This window comes from Pristis pectinata, chromosome X (assembly GCF_009764475.1).
Source record: "Pristis pectinata isolate sPriPec2 chromosome X, sPriPec2.1.pri, whole genome shotgun sequence".
Taxonomy (NCBI): domain Eukaryota; kingdom Metazoa; phylum Chordata; class Chondrichthyes; order Rhinopristiformes; family Pristidae; genus Pristis; species Pristis pectinata.
In genome coordinates, this window is record NC_067450.1 from 4,317,490 (window position 1) to 4,336,417 (window position 18,928).

An 18,928-nucleotide genomic window follows, 5' to 3' on the forward strand; every position below is an offset into this window, starting at 1 on the left:
GTTACAAGTAGTGATAAAGAAATGGGAATGTGGCTTTTGCTAAACCTCAGTTTTCTGACTAGTTGTGAGTGTTGTTGATGGCTGCTGTGATGAAGGCTTTCGTCCAAACTGACCAATCTCAAGGCTGAAAGATGAGCTTTGATAGGTGGCAACTGTGGGTGGGGGGGGGGGGGGGGGGGGGGGGGGGAGTGGAGTGGAGATATTGGTCAAGTTCTGAATGATTTAATCTTTAATGTTGTATTTTTGGACTTGTGGATAATGTCTCAAATTGTCTGTTTCTTTCATAACTCTCACTCACACTGACAAGTCCAGGGTGTGGATTCCTGCATATCTCAAACTATAAGAGTAAAGGTAAACCACCCCCCCCCCCCCACTGTCTCCCTGAAATGATTTTCAGACATATTATCCATCTCTTGAGGGGTATAGGTCCATAGCACAAGCATTTCTGAAGCTCTTCTTGAAGAAATCATTAAGTGGGCAATTTACCTTGCTGCTAATTTGGGGCATCATAATGGGATCATAATTGTATTATTCTGTTCATTCGCAATATGAATGCTTGATGCAGACATGAGATACCGAAGGTGGAAACGTTTCATTTCCCAGCACTGTTTTGTATTACTTTGACCAGAACAAAATGTATATTTTCAGCATCGTCTTATTTATATAAAATAAACCATATCTCTCAAATGCTGAATGGTAGCATGAATTCTGTGCAAATCTTTTAAGTTGTTTTACTTGTCATATTCACTCATTTATTTATTGTGGTTTTGGAGAAATGTATGCTCCATTACCTATTCTCTCTCGGCTGGAGGCAGGTATTCACTGGTAAGCAGTTGGGAAGAAGAGGAAATGGGAAAGTTAACACACCAGTGTTAAAAGCTCAGTTGTTTTAGGCCAGTTGCAGAAGGTTCCATTTTTCTTTGTTCTGTTATTTCTGAATCTTATCTCAATCTCAGCAAGTGGTGTCTTCCTTTCAAAATGTACCTGCTGCTGTAACTATTCCACAGTTTTTGTCTGATGCTCTCAACTTGTTATCCTTTTCTCTTCATAATACTTCATTACTCAAGTCCAATTTTATCCATTTCCAAACTCTTCTTTGAATGGATCTTTTGTGTATTTTGTCCTGTTTATTGCTTCATTTTAGGAAGAAGGTTTCTAGGTCTGCTGTGGTATCATCAAAAGTAGATGAAATGCTGAAGTTACACAATTCAATAAAATGGCTGCGCGTTTGTGTTTTTATTTGTGTTCACTGTGTGCTCGTAAGCTGAAGGACAACAGTACTGTAGAATTGGATTTTTTTTCTTCCCACATTTTCTGTGAGCAACCATCTCCTGGGTGAGATTTAGCATAGGTCATCTATAGTGCTGGGTCCCCTCTTGCTTCAAACTTGCAAATATTTGACTAAGACTGCTCCATGAGGGCTCTCAAAGTTGGTTGCTGCACACTTGTTGCCATCTGGCCCATCTTGAACAACGCCCGTACCTGGTGTCTAGCTAGCCCTGTCATCTTATGGCTCCATCTGACATTTCTGATGTTCATTTGCAGCCAACTCCATCAAGGTTGAGATGTACAGCGATGAAGAGGCAGGGAAACTTCTGGCACAGGAGGATGGCGCTAGTGATAAAGATGAAGCAGTCATTGCGGATGAGTCTTTGACGGAGCCGCTAGGATTCTGTGAGGGCACGGGGCAGGGACCTCATTCTCCTGGAGGGATTCGCCTTCCTAATGGAAAACTGAAGTGTGATCTGTGCGGAATGGTCTGCATCGGACCGAATGTTCTTATGGTACATAAAAGGAGCCACACTGGTAAGTATGCTTACGCAAGTAAGGAAACGGAGTGACATGTAGTTGGGATTTAAAGTCTCTATCTGTGGTGGCAGTTGTTTGAACTCGCTTGTAATTTATTTTCCCATGAAGCTTGGCCATTTATTTCTGCCCCTGGGACCCTCTGCTTTATAGGAGCAGGTAGATGGAAGTTGTAGTATTCACCCAGCTCTGGCAACTGAACTTGAGGACAATAGAATTTCCTTTGGGAAAACTTCCTGCAAGTGTTCTTGGAGCATTTTTTTGGTTCTTGCTATTTGTGCTTTTTCTTTCTTGACTCATACGAGGACTTCAGCAACATAACTGCAACATGAAAAATGTAACCAGTCTGGGGACAATTTGGTTTCACAGCACATGACTACAATGAGTTGGCACCAAATTCAGCGAAGCTTCATGGCCAGCTTTCATGGGGAATGGAGAGAATTGCACTGATACAGCAGAAATGGTTCTTCTGTAGTTGTTGAGGTGCATTGAGGCAGAGCAAGTTTCATCCTGCGCCAAACCTACATGATATCAGACCTGTTGTTGCCAGATGCAAGTTTTTTTTTTCTTAATAAAGTCCTTTTCCCAGTATTGATGTCCCTCAGCATGAGCACAAAAGTTACCGTAGAAATTTGGAATTGTTTATTACCAGAATGCTGTGTTCACAGAAGATGTCTAATGAAATTTGTTTTCTGTTCATTTCTGACCAACGTATGGCAAGAAAGCTGAAAACGTTGTTCAGTCCTTGGAGGGCTAGATTTTTTTCTTGTTTGCTCACATTATCATTTTTCTCCTGGGCACTTCTAGCTGCAACTTGAAAAGACAAGAATTGAGCATCTCTTAGATTTGCAACCATAAATTTGCAGTCAGTTTTGATGATACTAGTGTTCAAATGCTCAGTTGGTACTTGTATCTTTTGTAAATTTTTATGTACTGCTGCTGCCGCCAATAGAATATTGTATCTGAGAAGGCCAGGTTATACTTAACAACATGATCAACTATTCAACTTGACATTAAATTGAATATGTAACAAATCATTGGTAATAGATGAGACAATATATGTCCTTCCAATGCAATTTTAATCTTGTAATCTATGCCACAACTAATTTGACTGATGAGTAACCAGAAGGTTTGGATTGTTCATGTGTTTGATTGATCTTGAGGTTTTTTGATTGACTGTCAGCCAGGCTTAGTTGGCAGATTTCTTGCCTCAGAAGATTCTTGATTTGAACCTACTCCAATACTTGAGTACAATGTCTGGATTGCAGCACTAAGTAGGTGCCACATTGTTAGAAGTATCATTCTTTCGATGAGACTTAATGTGTTGTACTTCAGCATCACACTTGCACATTCTCAAGTGATGCAGATGGATGTTGAATCCAGTGGCACTATTTAAAGACCAGAAAAGTTAACAAACATCCTGGCAAATATTTGTTCCTCGCTGCAACCAGAACGGTAAACTGCTTTCTCATTTTATCTATATGTGGGACCTTTACTATGTATAAAATGGCTGCTGCATTTACATAAGTGTTTGTGCTACAAAGAAATTAATTGTAAATGCAGCACTGTGGAATGCCCTGAGATGTGGTGGTGTCTGGTGCAGACAATTTATTCAGTTTATTATTGCCACTTGTTCAATTTGACAAGTTCTAAAATTTCTTTCATATTTCAAAGAAAGTATCAGCTCTACGTAACATTGAATTCCACAAAGTGGAAAATCCTTTGTTTTCCAGCATTGTCATCCTTCACCTCATTGAATGCAAACATTTTGTGTTGAAAAGCTGATAATATTTTAAACCTCTTTCTCTGCTTCACTCTTTGACCTTTATGCCTATCTTTCTTCCTCCAGGTGAACGCCCCTTCCATTGTAACCAGTGCGGTGCCTCATTCACGCAGAAAGGAAACCTCCTGCGGCACATCAAATTACACTCTGGGGAGAAGCCTTTTAAATGTCCTTTCTGTAATTATGCCTGTCGGAGAAGGGATGCACTCAGTGGACACCTCCGAACACATGCAGGTTAGTGGGTGGGATCCTGTTCGGAGCAGGGAGACGTGAACTTAATTTTGACCTCCTCGTATAACAGCTGTTTCAAAGATTAAAAGAGAAGTTGTGTAAATACACTCTGAAGACAATGAAATTATGTGTAGGGGAAGGGTAAGGTGCAGGAATCCAGCATACTCCAGCTCAATTTCTGGTCTTCACCCATAGTATACCACAAACATTTTGTTTTTTAAAATCCATTTATCCAGTTTCCTAAAATTTTGAAGAAAATGTCATGCTGTTAATTTTAGTCTCAAATATGTAAGAACAATAGAACATAAGTAGTAAGAGGTGGATGCTCTGTCTGGCCCTTTGATCCTGCTGTGTCATTTCTGGAGGTCATGGATACTCTTCCACCACAGTTCAACTTTCCTGGCCCATCCATCATATCCCCTGATTAAGTATCCAAAACTCCATCAAACTCAACATCTGGGGTAGAGAATTTTAAAGATTCACCAACCACCTCTCTGAGTAAGAAAATTTCACCTTATCTCAGTCCTGAAGGAGCTACCCCTTATTCCTGCACCTGCCTCACTTCTAGTTCCCTCAACCGGGGGAGCATCAGCTCTGAAAGAATTTTGTAACTTTCAATGAGATCATTTCTCATTTCTGTAAACTCTACAGAATATTGGCCTAGTAAAGTTGGTATGATAAGCACACATTTCCTAATCTGTCACCATTTTAAAAAGTACTCTACTTTCCTGTTTTGTGTACCAAAGTGGAAGACTTCACATTATACTCCATCTGCCATAGACTTGGATTGTATGTATTGCCTTGGAGCCTCTTTACATCCTCACCTCCACTGCAATTAGTCTAGTTTTGTGTCAGAAGGTGATATTTAAACTTGGATCTTAGTTTGAACATAAAACTGAAGTGAAGCTATAAATAAGTTCTATGCTCACTCCCTCACACAGAGTAGCAGATAAATGGAAAAAGCATGGCAAAGGCATTTCAAAGCACCTTAGTGTACTCCTTGTAACAAAATACTCCTTAAATATCCAGACAAGAACCAGACTGAAGGATTTCGAGGATAAGAATCAACCTAGCTGAAGAATTGATAGATGGAACATAATGGTTCTTGTGCTACAAAGAACATGAAAATATGAATGTGGAATGTAACCATCTCCAATTAAGAGTGCAAATTTAATGTTGCTTTGCTATCCTAGAGGTTTGTAAGATTGCCATTGACTGGAAGAAATTTGTTACCCCTTTATCTCTGGTTTCCCATTTCCCAAGCAATTCTGAAATGGAGTAGAATTCCTAAAAAATACAGATAGTCTGTTGAAAGAATAGCTTTCCATCCCAATGTTGTGACCTTACTGCATTCACCCAGCTTAGATCTACATGTATTTTTTTTTTAAGTGAGGAAGCTAAATTAAGAACATTTTCTAGTTGGAATCTTTTTGAAAGGTTCCGTGACGTAAATATGCCCTCGGGTACTAACTCAAATGATTTGTGCCAGTTGGTTGTGATCTGCAGTTCTGAACTAGCGATAGCTGTGGTATTTTCATTTTTGCCAGTTGAGCAGGTGCCACTTTTTCTGTAAAAAAAAACAGAAGAGAAAAATCCCCTAAATTTAAAAAAAAATCATCTTGTGTTACGCTAAACAACCATGCTGGGTACTAATAAAGTCACAAGATAAAATCAGCTGGGTTACAAATACATGCTTTATTTTTGAGAAAATGTAAGCAGCAGTGCACTTTAACCTTTAGCACAAGGGCTGCCATGATCTTGAATACTGTTTATGCATGGTGGGTGGGAGGTGATGATAAATATTGGATTCGCTGAATGATGGAAGCCCATATATTCCATCATAGTTGACACATCCCTAATGAGACACTTTCTTTGAATTGAGCACTGCAGAACTAATTCTACCTCTGGAACTGGAAAGTCCCCTCCTTGACATTAATACAGAACTTGGGTTGATTACATGATGCCTTTCACGACCTCTGGACATCATGAAGTACTTCATAGCCAACTGAGTACTTGTGGCAGATGATTATTTGATGCTTGTGCAAACCTTGTGAACATAAGTTTATATTGTTTATGTGTTTTAGTTTATTAAATTATTCAGAATACAATTACTCAGTGTATCTTATTCATTGTGTGGGTTTGTAATGCTGATCAACAGGACTCCTATAATATAAATCTATATGCATTTTGTGTAATTCCATCTTGATGAATGGTAAAAATGAGCGAAATACATTTGTGACTATTTGGAATGTACCGAAGGAAGGATGTTTATTCAGGTAATTAGTTTGACCTACTGGCTTGTACTGGATCTATCTTGTCCCATTGAAGTTAATGGGGGAACAAGTCTTTATGCCCGTGGTTTTCAAAGCCATTACGATGAGGCTAACATGTCTTACCCAAGCCATGATGGGCCTCCATTGCTGTTAGCTTCCACACTTACTCATCCTGATATCGTGTGCCATTTTTGCCACTTCCAGCATGATGGCATTACCAAACGTCTTTCGTCCCCTTTCAGATTCCGAAGGGACCATTCCTTCTCCAGGATGCTAGCCAGCTTTTCAATCCCCTCAATGTCCACTCAGTTTCCCACAGCATCTTCTGTGTAACTCTAGGAGGTTATTTCCCAAATAATTTTTCAAGCAAAGGGAAAAACAATTCAAACTAAGCAAAATTATTAACCACTACTGTAGCCTAATATTATGTTTAAAACTTACACAGCTCAAGGTTTAAACCATGCACAAACTGTTAAATATTACCATCTTGACAGAGGATTGAACTGAAGTACTTTTGCCCTACTTTCCATTGTCCAGTATCCCAAACAATTCATTTGAAATACTTTTTTAAAAAAAAAGCAAAGAACTTCACTCTCAATTTAGTGCACTGTATTCACTGCTCATGATTTTATTACGTCAACCAAAGGCAGGTTGACTGATCGCTTTGTGGAATATCTCTTCAGTTGGCAAATGAAAATCAAAAAAAACCTTCAGATTCTGGAAATAGTGCTGGTGTTAAAAATAATTAAATGAAGGTCTTTTGTATGTTACGTTGGGGGGGGGGGGGGGGGGGTTGCATTCCTAGAAAACAGTCCTTATTGCAATTTTCCGCAACACAAAGCCATGTCATCTGTGCATGCGTCAAGAAACATGAGTTGGAAAAAAATTGTATTGATTTATTTACTATTTTTCCATACAAATTCTATGGGAGCAAATTATTCTGCATCTCAAATTTTTGGGTAGTGATTTGTGTATTCTGTAAGGACGAATTTTTGTAACCCAAACGGTCATGACGTGGGGGTCGCCTGTACTTCAATTGAATCTTCTGCCCAGATGATAACATTTAACATAGTGCACACAGTTGCATTGTATTTTTATCTTATTTGTGCTTGTGCTTAAATCTTGAACTGTATAAGCTTAAACATAATATTAGGCCATAGTAGTGCTTAATAATTTTGGTTTGTTTTCCCTTTAGCTTGAAAACTGAGTCTTAATACATTGATAGTTCTCAGCTGATTTAAATAAGTTTTCATAGCTTTGGCTATTTGATCTCCAGCTCTAATCATCAAACATCATATGTTGTAACAATGTTACAAATGTTCAAATTTAAAATGTCCTAAATTTGCCATTCTATATAATTTTTATATGCAATGCTGAGGCATGAAATGGTGCATTTGAATATTCTCCTCCATTAATTTTAACAAATGCATGCATTCTTTGTAAAATGTGTTTACAAATTCAATAAAATCCAAAAAAAAATATTTGGCCCTTTGTTATAAAGGTCTGCAAATGACACAAAAGAATGCAGATGGTGGAATCTGGAGCAACAAACTGCTGGAGGAACCTAGCAGGTCAAGCAGCATCTGTGGAGGGGAGAGGGGCGTGTGGGAAGGAATTGTTGACATTTCCAGTCAAAACTCTGCCTCAGGACTAAGTGGAGAGGAAAGATGGCCAGTATAACGAGGAGAGGGGGAGTGGTGAGAAGGGCCAGTGGACTGAGAAGGAGGTGAAGAATGACAGGCCGATGGAACTAGGTAGGGGAGGGGTGAAGGTGGAGTCAGCTAGGAGGGTGATAAGCAAGAACACAAAGGCTACTAGTGCTGGAATCTGTTTAGTGAGGAAGGTGATGATAGAAACCATTAGTGGAGAGGTGGGCAGATGGAGAGGGGGAATGAAAGTAGGTGATGGGGGGCTGGAAGGGAGTATGGGAAAGGGGACTAAAATGGGAGGACCAGAGATGGATCAGAAGGAGGCAGGGGAGAGAAAGAAACAGGAGGGAAGGATTACATTGAATTTTTCAATTTCAGGTTCATACCATTGTGTCGTAGACTACCCTGGCAGGATATGAGGTGGTGTTCTTCTAGACTGCGCTGGGCCTCACTTTGTTTATTGCATCTTTTGTGACTGATTAGAAGTTGGTATTAATAATATTTGCCAGTGTCTATGGTTCTGATACATGTAAGAACATGTCAGTATCAGGGAAAATTAAGGAGTAGACTGCTAATAGTAAGATCATTTCCAAACTAAAATATTTGGGATAATGTTTTTCCAAGTGAAATACCTCAAAGTAGGTTGTTTTTGATTTTAAAATTGGAGTGTGACTGAGCAAGACCTGATGGATCTTGCAAAGTGTAAAAATAACTCACTAGTTACATTGTTATCTAAATCCATATTCAGTGTGTCATTTGCCTCAGCCATGTGTTTCACTTTTAAACTGTTTCAAGCCAATATGGTAGGTCGGATGAAATGGGTGATATCACTATTTCAAGTCTTAATACAATATGCAAATGAGAGAGTGGATTGTTCTTTCTCCGTGTGAGATGAGCATTTTTTCCATGGCTAATATGATAGAAAGCTACTTTACCCACGGAGGAAGCAATACTTGTAAAGAAAGATTAGCAGTTAAGGGGAAAACAAAACCAAACTAAGATATCCTGCAGACACAAGAAAGACTGCAGATGCTGGAAGTATCCTGCAGAGTAGCTAAAGCCAGTTCATGATGACTCTGCCTTCATTGGTGAAAGTTTGTTTCAAGTATATGGTACTTTCTGCCATTTGTGCACTGTACCACATCACTTAACTGTCTGTAAGCCAGTGACTGAGTGAACACGAGTTTCACAGTACACAGTAGATGGTTCAAAGATCACACTGTCAGAAGGTGCTGAAAATTCAGAAAGCCTATTCACTCTGAAGGACTGTTCTTTGGTTGTAAGCACAAGATTGTAAGTTGTTCTGATCAGTATTAGGATTCTTTCTATTTATCCGTAACTCTTCCTGTTCTATCTTTTACTTGAGGTTTTTAATCAACATTGTCCCCTTGGATTGGTCACTTTGTGACTTCTGTGAATTAATGGTTTAAGATTATACATTTGAAATTGTTAAATTACTTCTGAAATGTTTGTTTCCAGGTCTTAAAAAAATCCTCGCTTCCATCTTCTAGCTTTATTTTCCTTATTTTCCTGAGAATGCTGACTCATGCTGGTGTACATTCCTATGACTTCATATCACCAGTATCTCGTCTAAGTGACTGTCTTCATGTGCGATTATGCACTAGGTTGCAGCAAAGTAATTGAGTGGAGTGTTGTGGCATCACAGCTGAGCCCAATTCTGCTCTCAGCTGATGTCAACATGCAATATTTTACCCCCATGTGAATTACTGAATAGAAATCAGTGACTGTTGTATTTCCCTTTTCTTTCACTGGAGACAGAGGCCATTTGGGCTCCCACTACCACAATAACAATTTTTGACAAACCAATGAGATTACATCTCCTTAGAAATTTGTTAGAAAGAGGATTGAGCTTCAAACAACATTAAACAATAGAGTTGTAGCATTCAAGTAGCAAATCAGTTTATAATCTGTACAAATTGCAGAAAATATTTGAGGACTAAATTAGTGGACCAAGCAGCTTGTTTCAGTGTTGTTCTAAATCAAAAGTTAATCCAGTATTACTATAGTATATTTTATAGATCTTTTTCTGAATTGCTGTTAAGATTTTTTTCAGTGAAAGCCTTTAAGGATAAATCTGTACCATATGCATCTTTTGAATGAGCAGTTGGTGCAAATCTTTGGGAATCTCTACTGTGCAAAGCTTTGAATGCCAAGTCATTGAACTTATTACAAGGTGAAGAGAGATTTTGGATTAGTTGGGATTATTGTAATTTGGCAATAAAGTTGATCTCATTGAGTAGGAGAGCAGGTTTGAGGGGAATGTATGACATACTCCTGTTTTTTTTTCTTGGGTAAGTGCAATAACTCTGCTTCACCCCTTTGTGCAACAAATTTTGCTCCTATTCCACAATACAATGTCGACTAGTTTGGCCTTTCGTTAAAGAGTTGTTGAAACATTTCATGTTGTTTGGGGAAGTACCTGGCCTATACAAAGCCCCTCTCCAGTGTAGTGGCTCATAACAAGAGGTTTTGCCCAACCAATCCATAGCATGATCAATTGTACTCTTCATACCAGGATGTTTATAAAAATCCAGTTATTTGGCAGCTTGATGTTAGGTGTGTAACCTACAATGCATAGAGAATTAGTTTATAATCCTCACTAGACACAATTATAAACTATGCAGACTAATTTCCAGTGCCTGCTCTAAAGCTATTGGTAGACATCCTACTTTGTTGGAAACCTATTTCAGTCATCAATGCTTGGACCTAGTCTGAACTGGCCAAGTCCTGTCATTTGAAATGCTCATCCAGAAGATGAGATGTTCCTCTTGTCATCTGTGCATTAGATTCAAATGCAGATTCCAGTGGTGTAGGCCCATCTCTAATCCTATTGATACTGAGATTTCAGATAAATTATCTTCCTCTTGTGTATCATTCACAAACCATTAAAGGCATGATTCTTATCAGCATTACCAGTCATCTTCAAGTTATTTTAATTACTGGTGGCTGTCCTGTGGTATTTTTCAAAGTGCATCAGTGTTCATTGTTTTCTGGAAAATAACATGCGAAGATGGCTTGGTGTGTGTGTGGGGGGGGGGGGGGGGGGGAGAAGAGTCCTGTTTTATTGGGAATTTTGGGCTACAATTACACAATGTGGTGATTTGTGTAGAAACTAAATCAGTTACCTTGATTACCATTGAAAGTTCATTTACCAAATGTAGTCAGTTTTTGTTTTAAAGAGATCAGGATATTGAGAGCTAAGGCAGGTAATGCTGGCCACTGAATGTCATTTGCAGGAATTGGGGCTGGCATTGTGGATTGGTAGTCTAGAGGCTGTTCCTGGGGTTTTGTCAAGTGGTTAATGGAATGTGGGAGTATTGTGGATGATGGTGTTCAACCAGGAAAGGAATTGCAGCATGTGGAAGTGCACTAGAGGAAGTTGTGGGGACTGAAGGTGCAGAGCAGGGGATACCATGGTTTGCAAGAAGTGGGAGAGATGTGTTAGGATATGGCAGTTCTGGGATTGACCACGGTCATATGGGTAAAGGGCTGTAGGATGCGGAAACCTGTTCAGGATAGTGGAGGAAGTGGATTTTTGTCCTTGGGATGTGGAAGCTCTGAGATGGCAGTGCCAGGGTGTGTGATTGACAGAAGTGTAGTAATAGGTGGTTTCTTTGGTCAGCAAAGGAATACATTGTGGCAGATGAGTGGAAGAGATGATAGAAGGTATCCATTCTTGGAACCATAATGGTAAGACCGGGGCAGAGAAGATGTGGCCCTGATTAGGGGGAAAAGGGATTTAAGTTTCTTGACTTGTGACTTGGGTGAAACCCTAAACATGATCCCTGGACATGTTGCACACAATGGTTGTGTTTCTAAACATACTAAATTTGCCTGGATTTACTGTATATTCACTTTGTTGCACAAGTATGAAATTATGTTTTGTTTCTCTCGCTGAGATGAGCATAATTGCAGGGGTTTGCAAATCTAAACTGAAACCAAGCTAGGAAAAGAAAGTAAGAACTTCAGTGAGAACAGAATGTTCGAGTTGTGAACAAAATTTTCAAAACAAACAAGATGATGTGTAGTTGTGAATTATCTAAAGAATTTCTGATCAGATTAGACTTTTTAAAAAAATGCATGAAATTAATAAAAACATTTTCCCAAAATGGTGTCACTTGCTCTATTAGCATTCCAAGTTGAATGGGAACCTTTGGAAATGTTCTGTTGGATCATGCATACACAAAGTGACAAATATTAGAGATAAGGTAGCAGAAAGATGAGCAACCATGCACATTAATGTACATTCAAAGTAATCCCACCCTCAAAATACTTGAAAAATTTGGTTGACGTTAAACCTTAAAAATGCATGGCTGTGTGGTGGTTTAAATCTGGTCTAATCTTGCAGAACCTGACCGAAAATATTTTCAGACTATCTAAACATAAGGAACTGATACTGCATGACAGAAATATCAATCTTCTGAGTTTGAAATCTAGCTATGAGAATTTGTCCTGCATTAAAGCAGGGCATCCCAGGTGTGCCCCACAAAGGCATTGGTTCCAAAAATAAATTTAGGCAGCCACTATTACGCTGCTTCTCTCTGATATCGTTGTACTTTATTCTGCATCTTCCTTTAACTACAGCACTGGGCACTCCCTAATTCTCAACTGAGATACAACTATTATTGTGGAAGATACAAAAATGTGATTGAACCTGAACAGCAAGAACCATTTCTAGTCATTGTGTTCATTCATATTAGTGCTGATCTTGCCCCCAGCATGTGCTTTTACTGCAAAGGTACATGAATGATTTTGGCCAGTCTGCCTTCTGACACTGCCTAATGTTGGGAAGGTTTCGAAAATTCACTGCTGGCTTCTGTGAACGTGCTTAGAAGTCCACACAACCACATATTCAACCTTTGTGCTGCTGGGGGATGTTTGCATGCATTTACTTGCACTCAGTGGTTGAAGCACCAGATGGAAACTACTGTTCTGAGATGATTTTCATGATGGAGTGAGAGCATTGAATTACATTAGACAGTTGCCTTCAACTGCATTCCTTTTGGAAATGTATCAAATTTAGTATACTATAATTTTGTCAGATGTAACCAAACTATTAGCACTGTAGCCATTGGGTCAAAGGTTTGTGGGTTCAATTCTTACAGCAGAGGCTTGAGCACAGAAATCTAGGCTGACACTCCTATGTAGTACTGAGGGAGTGCTACATCATCAGTGATGGTGTCTTTTGGATGAGGCATTACACTGAGGTAACATCTGCTTTCTCGGGTTGATATAAAAGATCTTTTCCACTATTTTGAAGAATTGGGAGTTCTTCCCAGTGTCCTGGAGATTTATTTATTCCTCAACCACCATTAAAACATAATCTGATGGTCATCTTATTTGTGGGTCCTTGGCTCTATGCAGATTGGCTGCAAAGTGCTTTGGGATGACACAAGTTTCTGAAAGGTGCTTTGTTAATGCAAGTCTGTTTTTTAAAGTAATAATTGCATCCCACAATTTTCTATTGAACTTTCCATTTTGGTGTGAGCTACTGCTTTCTATGAATTTAAGTTACAAACACATGAATTGGTAGCAGGAGAAGGCCATTTGGCACCTCAAGCCACCTCCGCCATTCGATAAGATCATGGCTGATCTGATTGTGAATTACCTTTGTGCCACTCCACACTTTTTACATGCAGCGTTACATTTCTGTTAAATATCAGTTGTGCTCATTTCTATTCCTGTGTACGTTTCTGAATCTTATGGTGATTTGAGGTGAAATACAGGTGATTTGTCAAGGGTGGAAAAACTGACCATGCTAAAAATCTTGGAAAAAAGTAAATGTGCAGTAATGAAGACGTTCAGTTTGGAATTTCCAGCATTTTGTGTTTTAATTTCATATATGTTGTCCAATTCAATGTAGTTTCTTATTGAAATCTGTCTTTGCAGAGCTTAATACTCATCTGATAATCTTCTCTCTTTCTAGTCTCTTCTCCCACCGTCGGCAAACCTTATAAATGTAACTACTGTGGGCGGAGTTACAAGCAGCAGAGTTCGCTGGAAGAGCACAAGGAACGTTGCCACAACTACCTGCAGAGTCTGAATGCTGAGCCCCCACAGCCATCTACTCAGCAAGGTCTGTAACCAGCAATGTCACAGTTAGCCTGAGGCAGCAAGGACGGTTCCTAGCAGTGTCAGTTATACAAGAATAGTGAGGCCATTAACCAACAGCAGCAAATGATAATGCTGTTGGGTAGTGATCATATCAGCAAAAGCTATACCTTTTAGAACTACCCATTGCTTGGATACATTGCAGTGCATTAATGTTTGAAAATGTGTGTTTAATCATTCAGGTATCATTCACATATCACAGGAACTTGTTCAATCTTGATTATGGTTTGATATAATGGTTCTGGGAAGCATGTCTTTATTTAATGGCATCATTAAAACCACCTCTTGGGTAACAAAAATTGACTCCTTGCTGTACAAAACTGTATAAAGGCCCAGTGTCTCCTTGATAGTCCAATGACCAAACAATGTCCAGTCATTGTGCTACACGATCTCTAGTAGCACATTTGTATGAAAATTTACTGGTAACTTAATTAGAATACACCCGCAAAGGAGTGAATTGGGAATAGTGTGGTCGGTGTCTGGTATATCGCCAAGTCACTGGGCTGTGATACACTTTTATCAGGGATGTATTTCAGATCAATGGCTCCAATTTGGTAACACAAGGATGAGTTACAATATGTATGGAAAGAATATCCCAGTAGAATTTAATTTGACTGAGTTTATACTGAAAGCACAGTGTAAATATATAAATCTTCATTAAGTAGGGAACCTGAATGCCTAGCATTGTCTCAAGAACTCTGCTTGATCCCTAAGCATACTTCATTACATGTAGCAATCCATGTTTAGTGCACAAACTCACTATTTTTTGTATTAACGTGTATTACCAGTTTGAGGAAAATTGGAAACGTCTGATTTTCAAAACACTACTTATAATACTCTGTTCAGGCTTCAGATTCTAATGAGATCTGTAAAGATGTCCTACCCTTGGGGAAACCTGCTGAGAAATTGACCTACTGGTCTAAGCCTTCTAGAGCCATTCTGTAACAGCCCTGAGTGGCTTTAAGGATTACAGTGGCATTAAGTCAGCAAACTCTGTCTTACCATTGATTTTACTGGGGCTCTGATTAGTTTTTCAGCTTTGAGCTTGTCTGGTCTCCCAGATCACAACTGACCACAATCAGCATTTTTCAACAGCTTAAAGGGCAATTCCCCAGTTAAGCAAGGTTCTGGTACTAATTATCCAACCCTACTTTCTCCATTTGAATTCCATGCCAACCATTTTCGTGGGTTGTACATTTAGATCACTTGCATACTCACCTGATCAGGACAGTATCCAAAATTAAGGTGTCTCTGGAATTCATGAAAGCTAGCAGCTAATATTGGGTTTTTGCACCTATTACTTGTGGCCAGTTGGTCATGTGACCTTCACATTAACTTTTGGATCTTGCAAAACAATCAGTTCCTCAAAAATCCTATTTGTTTGCCTGAAGTGACAAATCCATCCTGGTTTTGGATTAACCACTGTGAATGCTCGTTTTTGAATTGATCCTGCTATCAATAGGCTCTTGGGTATGGCTCAGTTACCAATACAGAATCTGTTGGCTTTTCTTGCCCTCTCAGTTTCCCTATGGAGCACCTATGAACTGTCTCTGTGCGCCTAAGCCTGCATTATATTCATATTTGATCAACTGGTTCATCCAGGCAGCCCAGCAAGTAATTGATACCTTTCAGTAGCTGGTAATTTGTTGATTAGCACCATCAGGATTCTTGCATAGGCTCATCTCGTTCATTCATGTCCTTCAAAGCAGGAATATTTGACCCCTTGCTTGCCTTGCATCTCAAGCTTACCTCTACATTTCAAACTGTCTGGTTGACTCGATGCTCTTGGAGATGGGAAATAAATACTGGGTTATTGGGGTCATCCGTTTTCTTAAAAACAAAAGTTTACAAGAAATTTCTTACTCAAACCTGTCAGAACATTAGAGACACAGACCATTCCAGCTCATGGACTGCCATTGAAACTTTCAAACTGTTTTAAGCTGCTTTCTTGTAAACCATGTTACTTGCTCTTCATTATATTTTCTTGGCAGATTGCTCCTTGCACATTTACGAGACATAGTGAAATTTGGACAGTATTCGGGTTTTTCCTTGTCTGTTTTGGCAGCAGAACATGTAGCTTTGCAGTGAGGGCCTTTCTTTTTAAGTGCTATGCTGATGTGTCTCCTATATTGTGTGAGGGCTGATTTGAATGTCGAAGTTATTACCTAGTAAGTTCTTTGACTTGCAGTATTCCTTGTACATCACCATCCCCCCCCCCCCCCCCCCCCCAACCCATTATATTTTGTCATATGGTTGGGTATTTAAGGGAACCATTTTTAGGTTTCTGTAGATTATTGCCAAGGTCCTGGACCTTTATACAGTGTGAGAGCAGGATGTCACATGAGCCAAGCTCTCAATGATGTCCTAATCAAAGAGAATGTGATTTCTAGGACTAATCCAGATTGGGCAAGCCCCTGTGGCCTGTGAGGGATGCTTTCATATGAAGAATTATGAAGACTGTACAAGGTAGGTCATTTTTCTTTGCCTGTGACTCCCACATGAGGCTTTCCTGATTTCAGCAACATTGGAGGAGTCTCTGACAAGAGGGGACATGGGAACAGAAAAATTACTGTGGGGACATGGAACAGAAAAATTACTGTCACCCTTGGCTATTTGCACATTGGAGCCTTAGGAGTATGTTAACTTGCCCATTCACCCTCTTAACCAGGGAGTAGGATATGGCTGGTACAAGGAAGAGGAGAGATAATAAATGCCCATGCGACACTGTATGAGTAATTGTTTTGATGAATTGTAAAAGATTGGTATTGGTTTATTATTGTCACATGTACTGAGATGCAGTGAAAAGCTTTTGTTTGCATGCCATCCAGACAGATCATGCCATACACAAGTACACTGAGGTAGTAAAAAGAAAAACAGAATGCAGAACATAGTGTTGTAGTTACAGAGAGAGTGCAATGTAGGTTGATATTGCATTCTGTTCGGTTGAGCATATGGAATGATACCACACACAAGATGAGAAATTATTGTTTGTAGTGTTATCTGGAGGTGTGGTAGTATAGTGGTAATGAATTTGACAAATAAGAGGGAGGCCACGCGTTCAAATTGCAATGTGACATTTTAGTGAGAATTCAATAAATTGACGTGGCACAAAAAAAAATTAATGACCATTTGCAGTTGATTTATGTTATGGATGTAATATCTCAGTGATAACAAATAGTTTGTAGACTGACTCAATTCTGCTATTAATATTTTGAATATTTGCAGTGGTGTTTAGGAATTTGCTAGCTAGAATATTAGTGAGTAGCAGAGTTTTACTAAGATTCCTGTGGCTGGCACTGTGATGGTTCAAACTGAATTTTTTCTGCAAAATTTGTGTCCACTGACTGACGAAGATGTCAGAATATTGATAATTTACAGTTTTTATGCAAAAATTAAGTTTCAAAGTTATTGTATTCTCAAATCGGTTTCTGTGTATTGCTTGGAAATTGAGTAGATCACTGTTGTATCACTGATTTTTATTGAATCGAGTTAACACTTGTTCACTGTCTGCCCACTCTAAAATTGTAGCCCTTTTAAAAGTAGTTTTCTTCATTCCAGGTAGTGTTTAAGTGATTAGGCACATATTCCTACTGACTGATCAGCACTTTTTGCAGCTGACCCTTAACCACACTTCTGACCCCCTGTACTACATCATTTTAATGTTTTTGCTGCTTTAGACGTGCATAAAACCAAAGTAAATATCTGTGTGTGGCTCCAGCTGATGCTGAAATATAATGCGATATATGCATCTGATGGCATCATTTAAAACCTTCAAGCTTCTTGCTGTGAAATGCTGTCCACAGCAGCTGGCTGCTAAAATTCCCATGTTTAGAGACAGGAAATACCAGCCATGGTTCCTGCTTCTGATTGCTGTCCTGTGCTTAACTATGAAACTATGGCAAAGACTATCATGAACCCAATTAACATTCAATCTAGGCTTATCCCTGAAGAACAGCCACTTAAAAATGAAATGATGTTTTCTTCGAAAGTGCAAGCTCTCCAGAACTTGCAAAGGATGCCTGGTGCGTCCAAGCACTTTAGGGGAGATTAGTTGGAGGGGGAATCAAAACAAAATTGGGACCAACCCACCATTTGCACCCAAATGGAGAGCAGCATAGAGTGGGTCCATTGTTTGGCTTGAAGGTATGTTTTATGTTACAACCACCTTGAAGCCTTTGGATCAAATTTTCCATTACTGTTATTTAATGTGTTTACTGGTTTTCTTCATGCACTAAGCAATACTAAGTTAACAAATAAATACTGAAAAATACTGACAGTGAGAGGGGAAAGATTTAAAGAGGATCAGAGTGGCAACTTTTTCCACACAGAGTGGTGGGTATATGGAACAAGCTGCCAGAGGAAGCAGTAGAGGCAGGTACAATTACAATGTTTAAAAGACATTTACACAGTTACATGGATAGGAAAGGTTTAGAGGAATGTGGGTCAAATGTAGGCAAATGGAATTAGTGTAGATAGGCATCTGGGTCGACATGGATGAGTTGGGCCAAAGGGCCCCTTTCTCTACAACTCAATAACTCTATGAATCTACGAAAAGTAAGAAATTTGTTACTGCTCAAAGACAAGTCTTTGGTTGTCAATGAAAGTTTAAATTCAGTATGGAATCACCCCTCCTCCTGCCAGTTTCCTTGCTTGGTGCTGCCCGTTATCCAATGCTTTGGCATTTCCTTGTGTGAAGTAAAGCAGGAGTTGTAGTTAGGAACAGGGACCCTAACATCTCCTCTCTCCTCCCTTCCTCCACTCTTCTCTCCAAAGCTGTGACAACCCTGCTTTTAGTCCAAACCAGAAATCAAGCTTGGACTTGTTTCAGTTTAGTGTGGTCCAAACTATTGCAAGCCAACCTGTATAGCATTAATGAAATAAACTGTGCTATGAATTCAAAACTATAATGACCAATACAAATTTGCGGCTCTTGTCTTATTTGTAGCTTTTTAAAGAAACTGGAAAGGCCTTGGAGAATTCATTGGTAAAGAATTATTTAGGATGTTACCAACAAGAATTGGGTGTTCCAATCTTTTAATGATCTTCCTTTATTT

The 18,928-nt window shown here is 39.2% G+C and overlaps 2 protein-coding genes across 7 annotated transcripts in view; both read left to right on the top strand.

Moving 5' to 3' along the window:
- Positions 1-18,928, top strand: part of ikzf4 (IKAROS family zinc finger 4) — a 120,981-nt gene that overhangs the window by 96,241 nt on the left and 5,812 nt on the right. For 5 of the 6 annotated variants that reach the window (XM_052009451.1, XM_052009450.1, XM_052009452.1 and 2 more), the window contains 3 exons: positions 1,546-1,806; positions 3,656-3,823; positions 13,690-13,839. In XM_052009451.1, the coding sequence (XP_051865411.1) occupies positions 1,546-1,806; positions 3,656-3,823; positions 13,690-13,839 (579 nt within the window). The remainder of the gene's footprint in view (positions 1-1,545; positions 1,807-3,655; positions 3,824-13,689; positions 13,840-18,928) is intronic. The other variant, XM_052009455.1, reaches the window with a different exon arrangement.
- rps26 (ribosomal protein S26) overlaps positions 13,792-18,928 on the top strand; it is a 36,137-nt gene continuing 31,000 nt past the window's right edge. Inside the window, exon 1 of the mRNA XM_052009464.1 lies at positions 13,792-13,839. Coding sequence (XP_051865424.1) covers positions 13,807-13,839 — 33 coding nt within the window. The 5' untranslated portion in view covers positions 13,792-13,806. The remainder of the gene's footprint in view (positions 13,840-18,928) is intronic.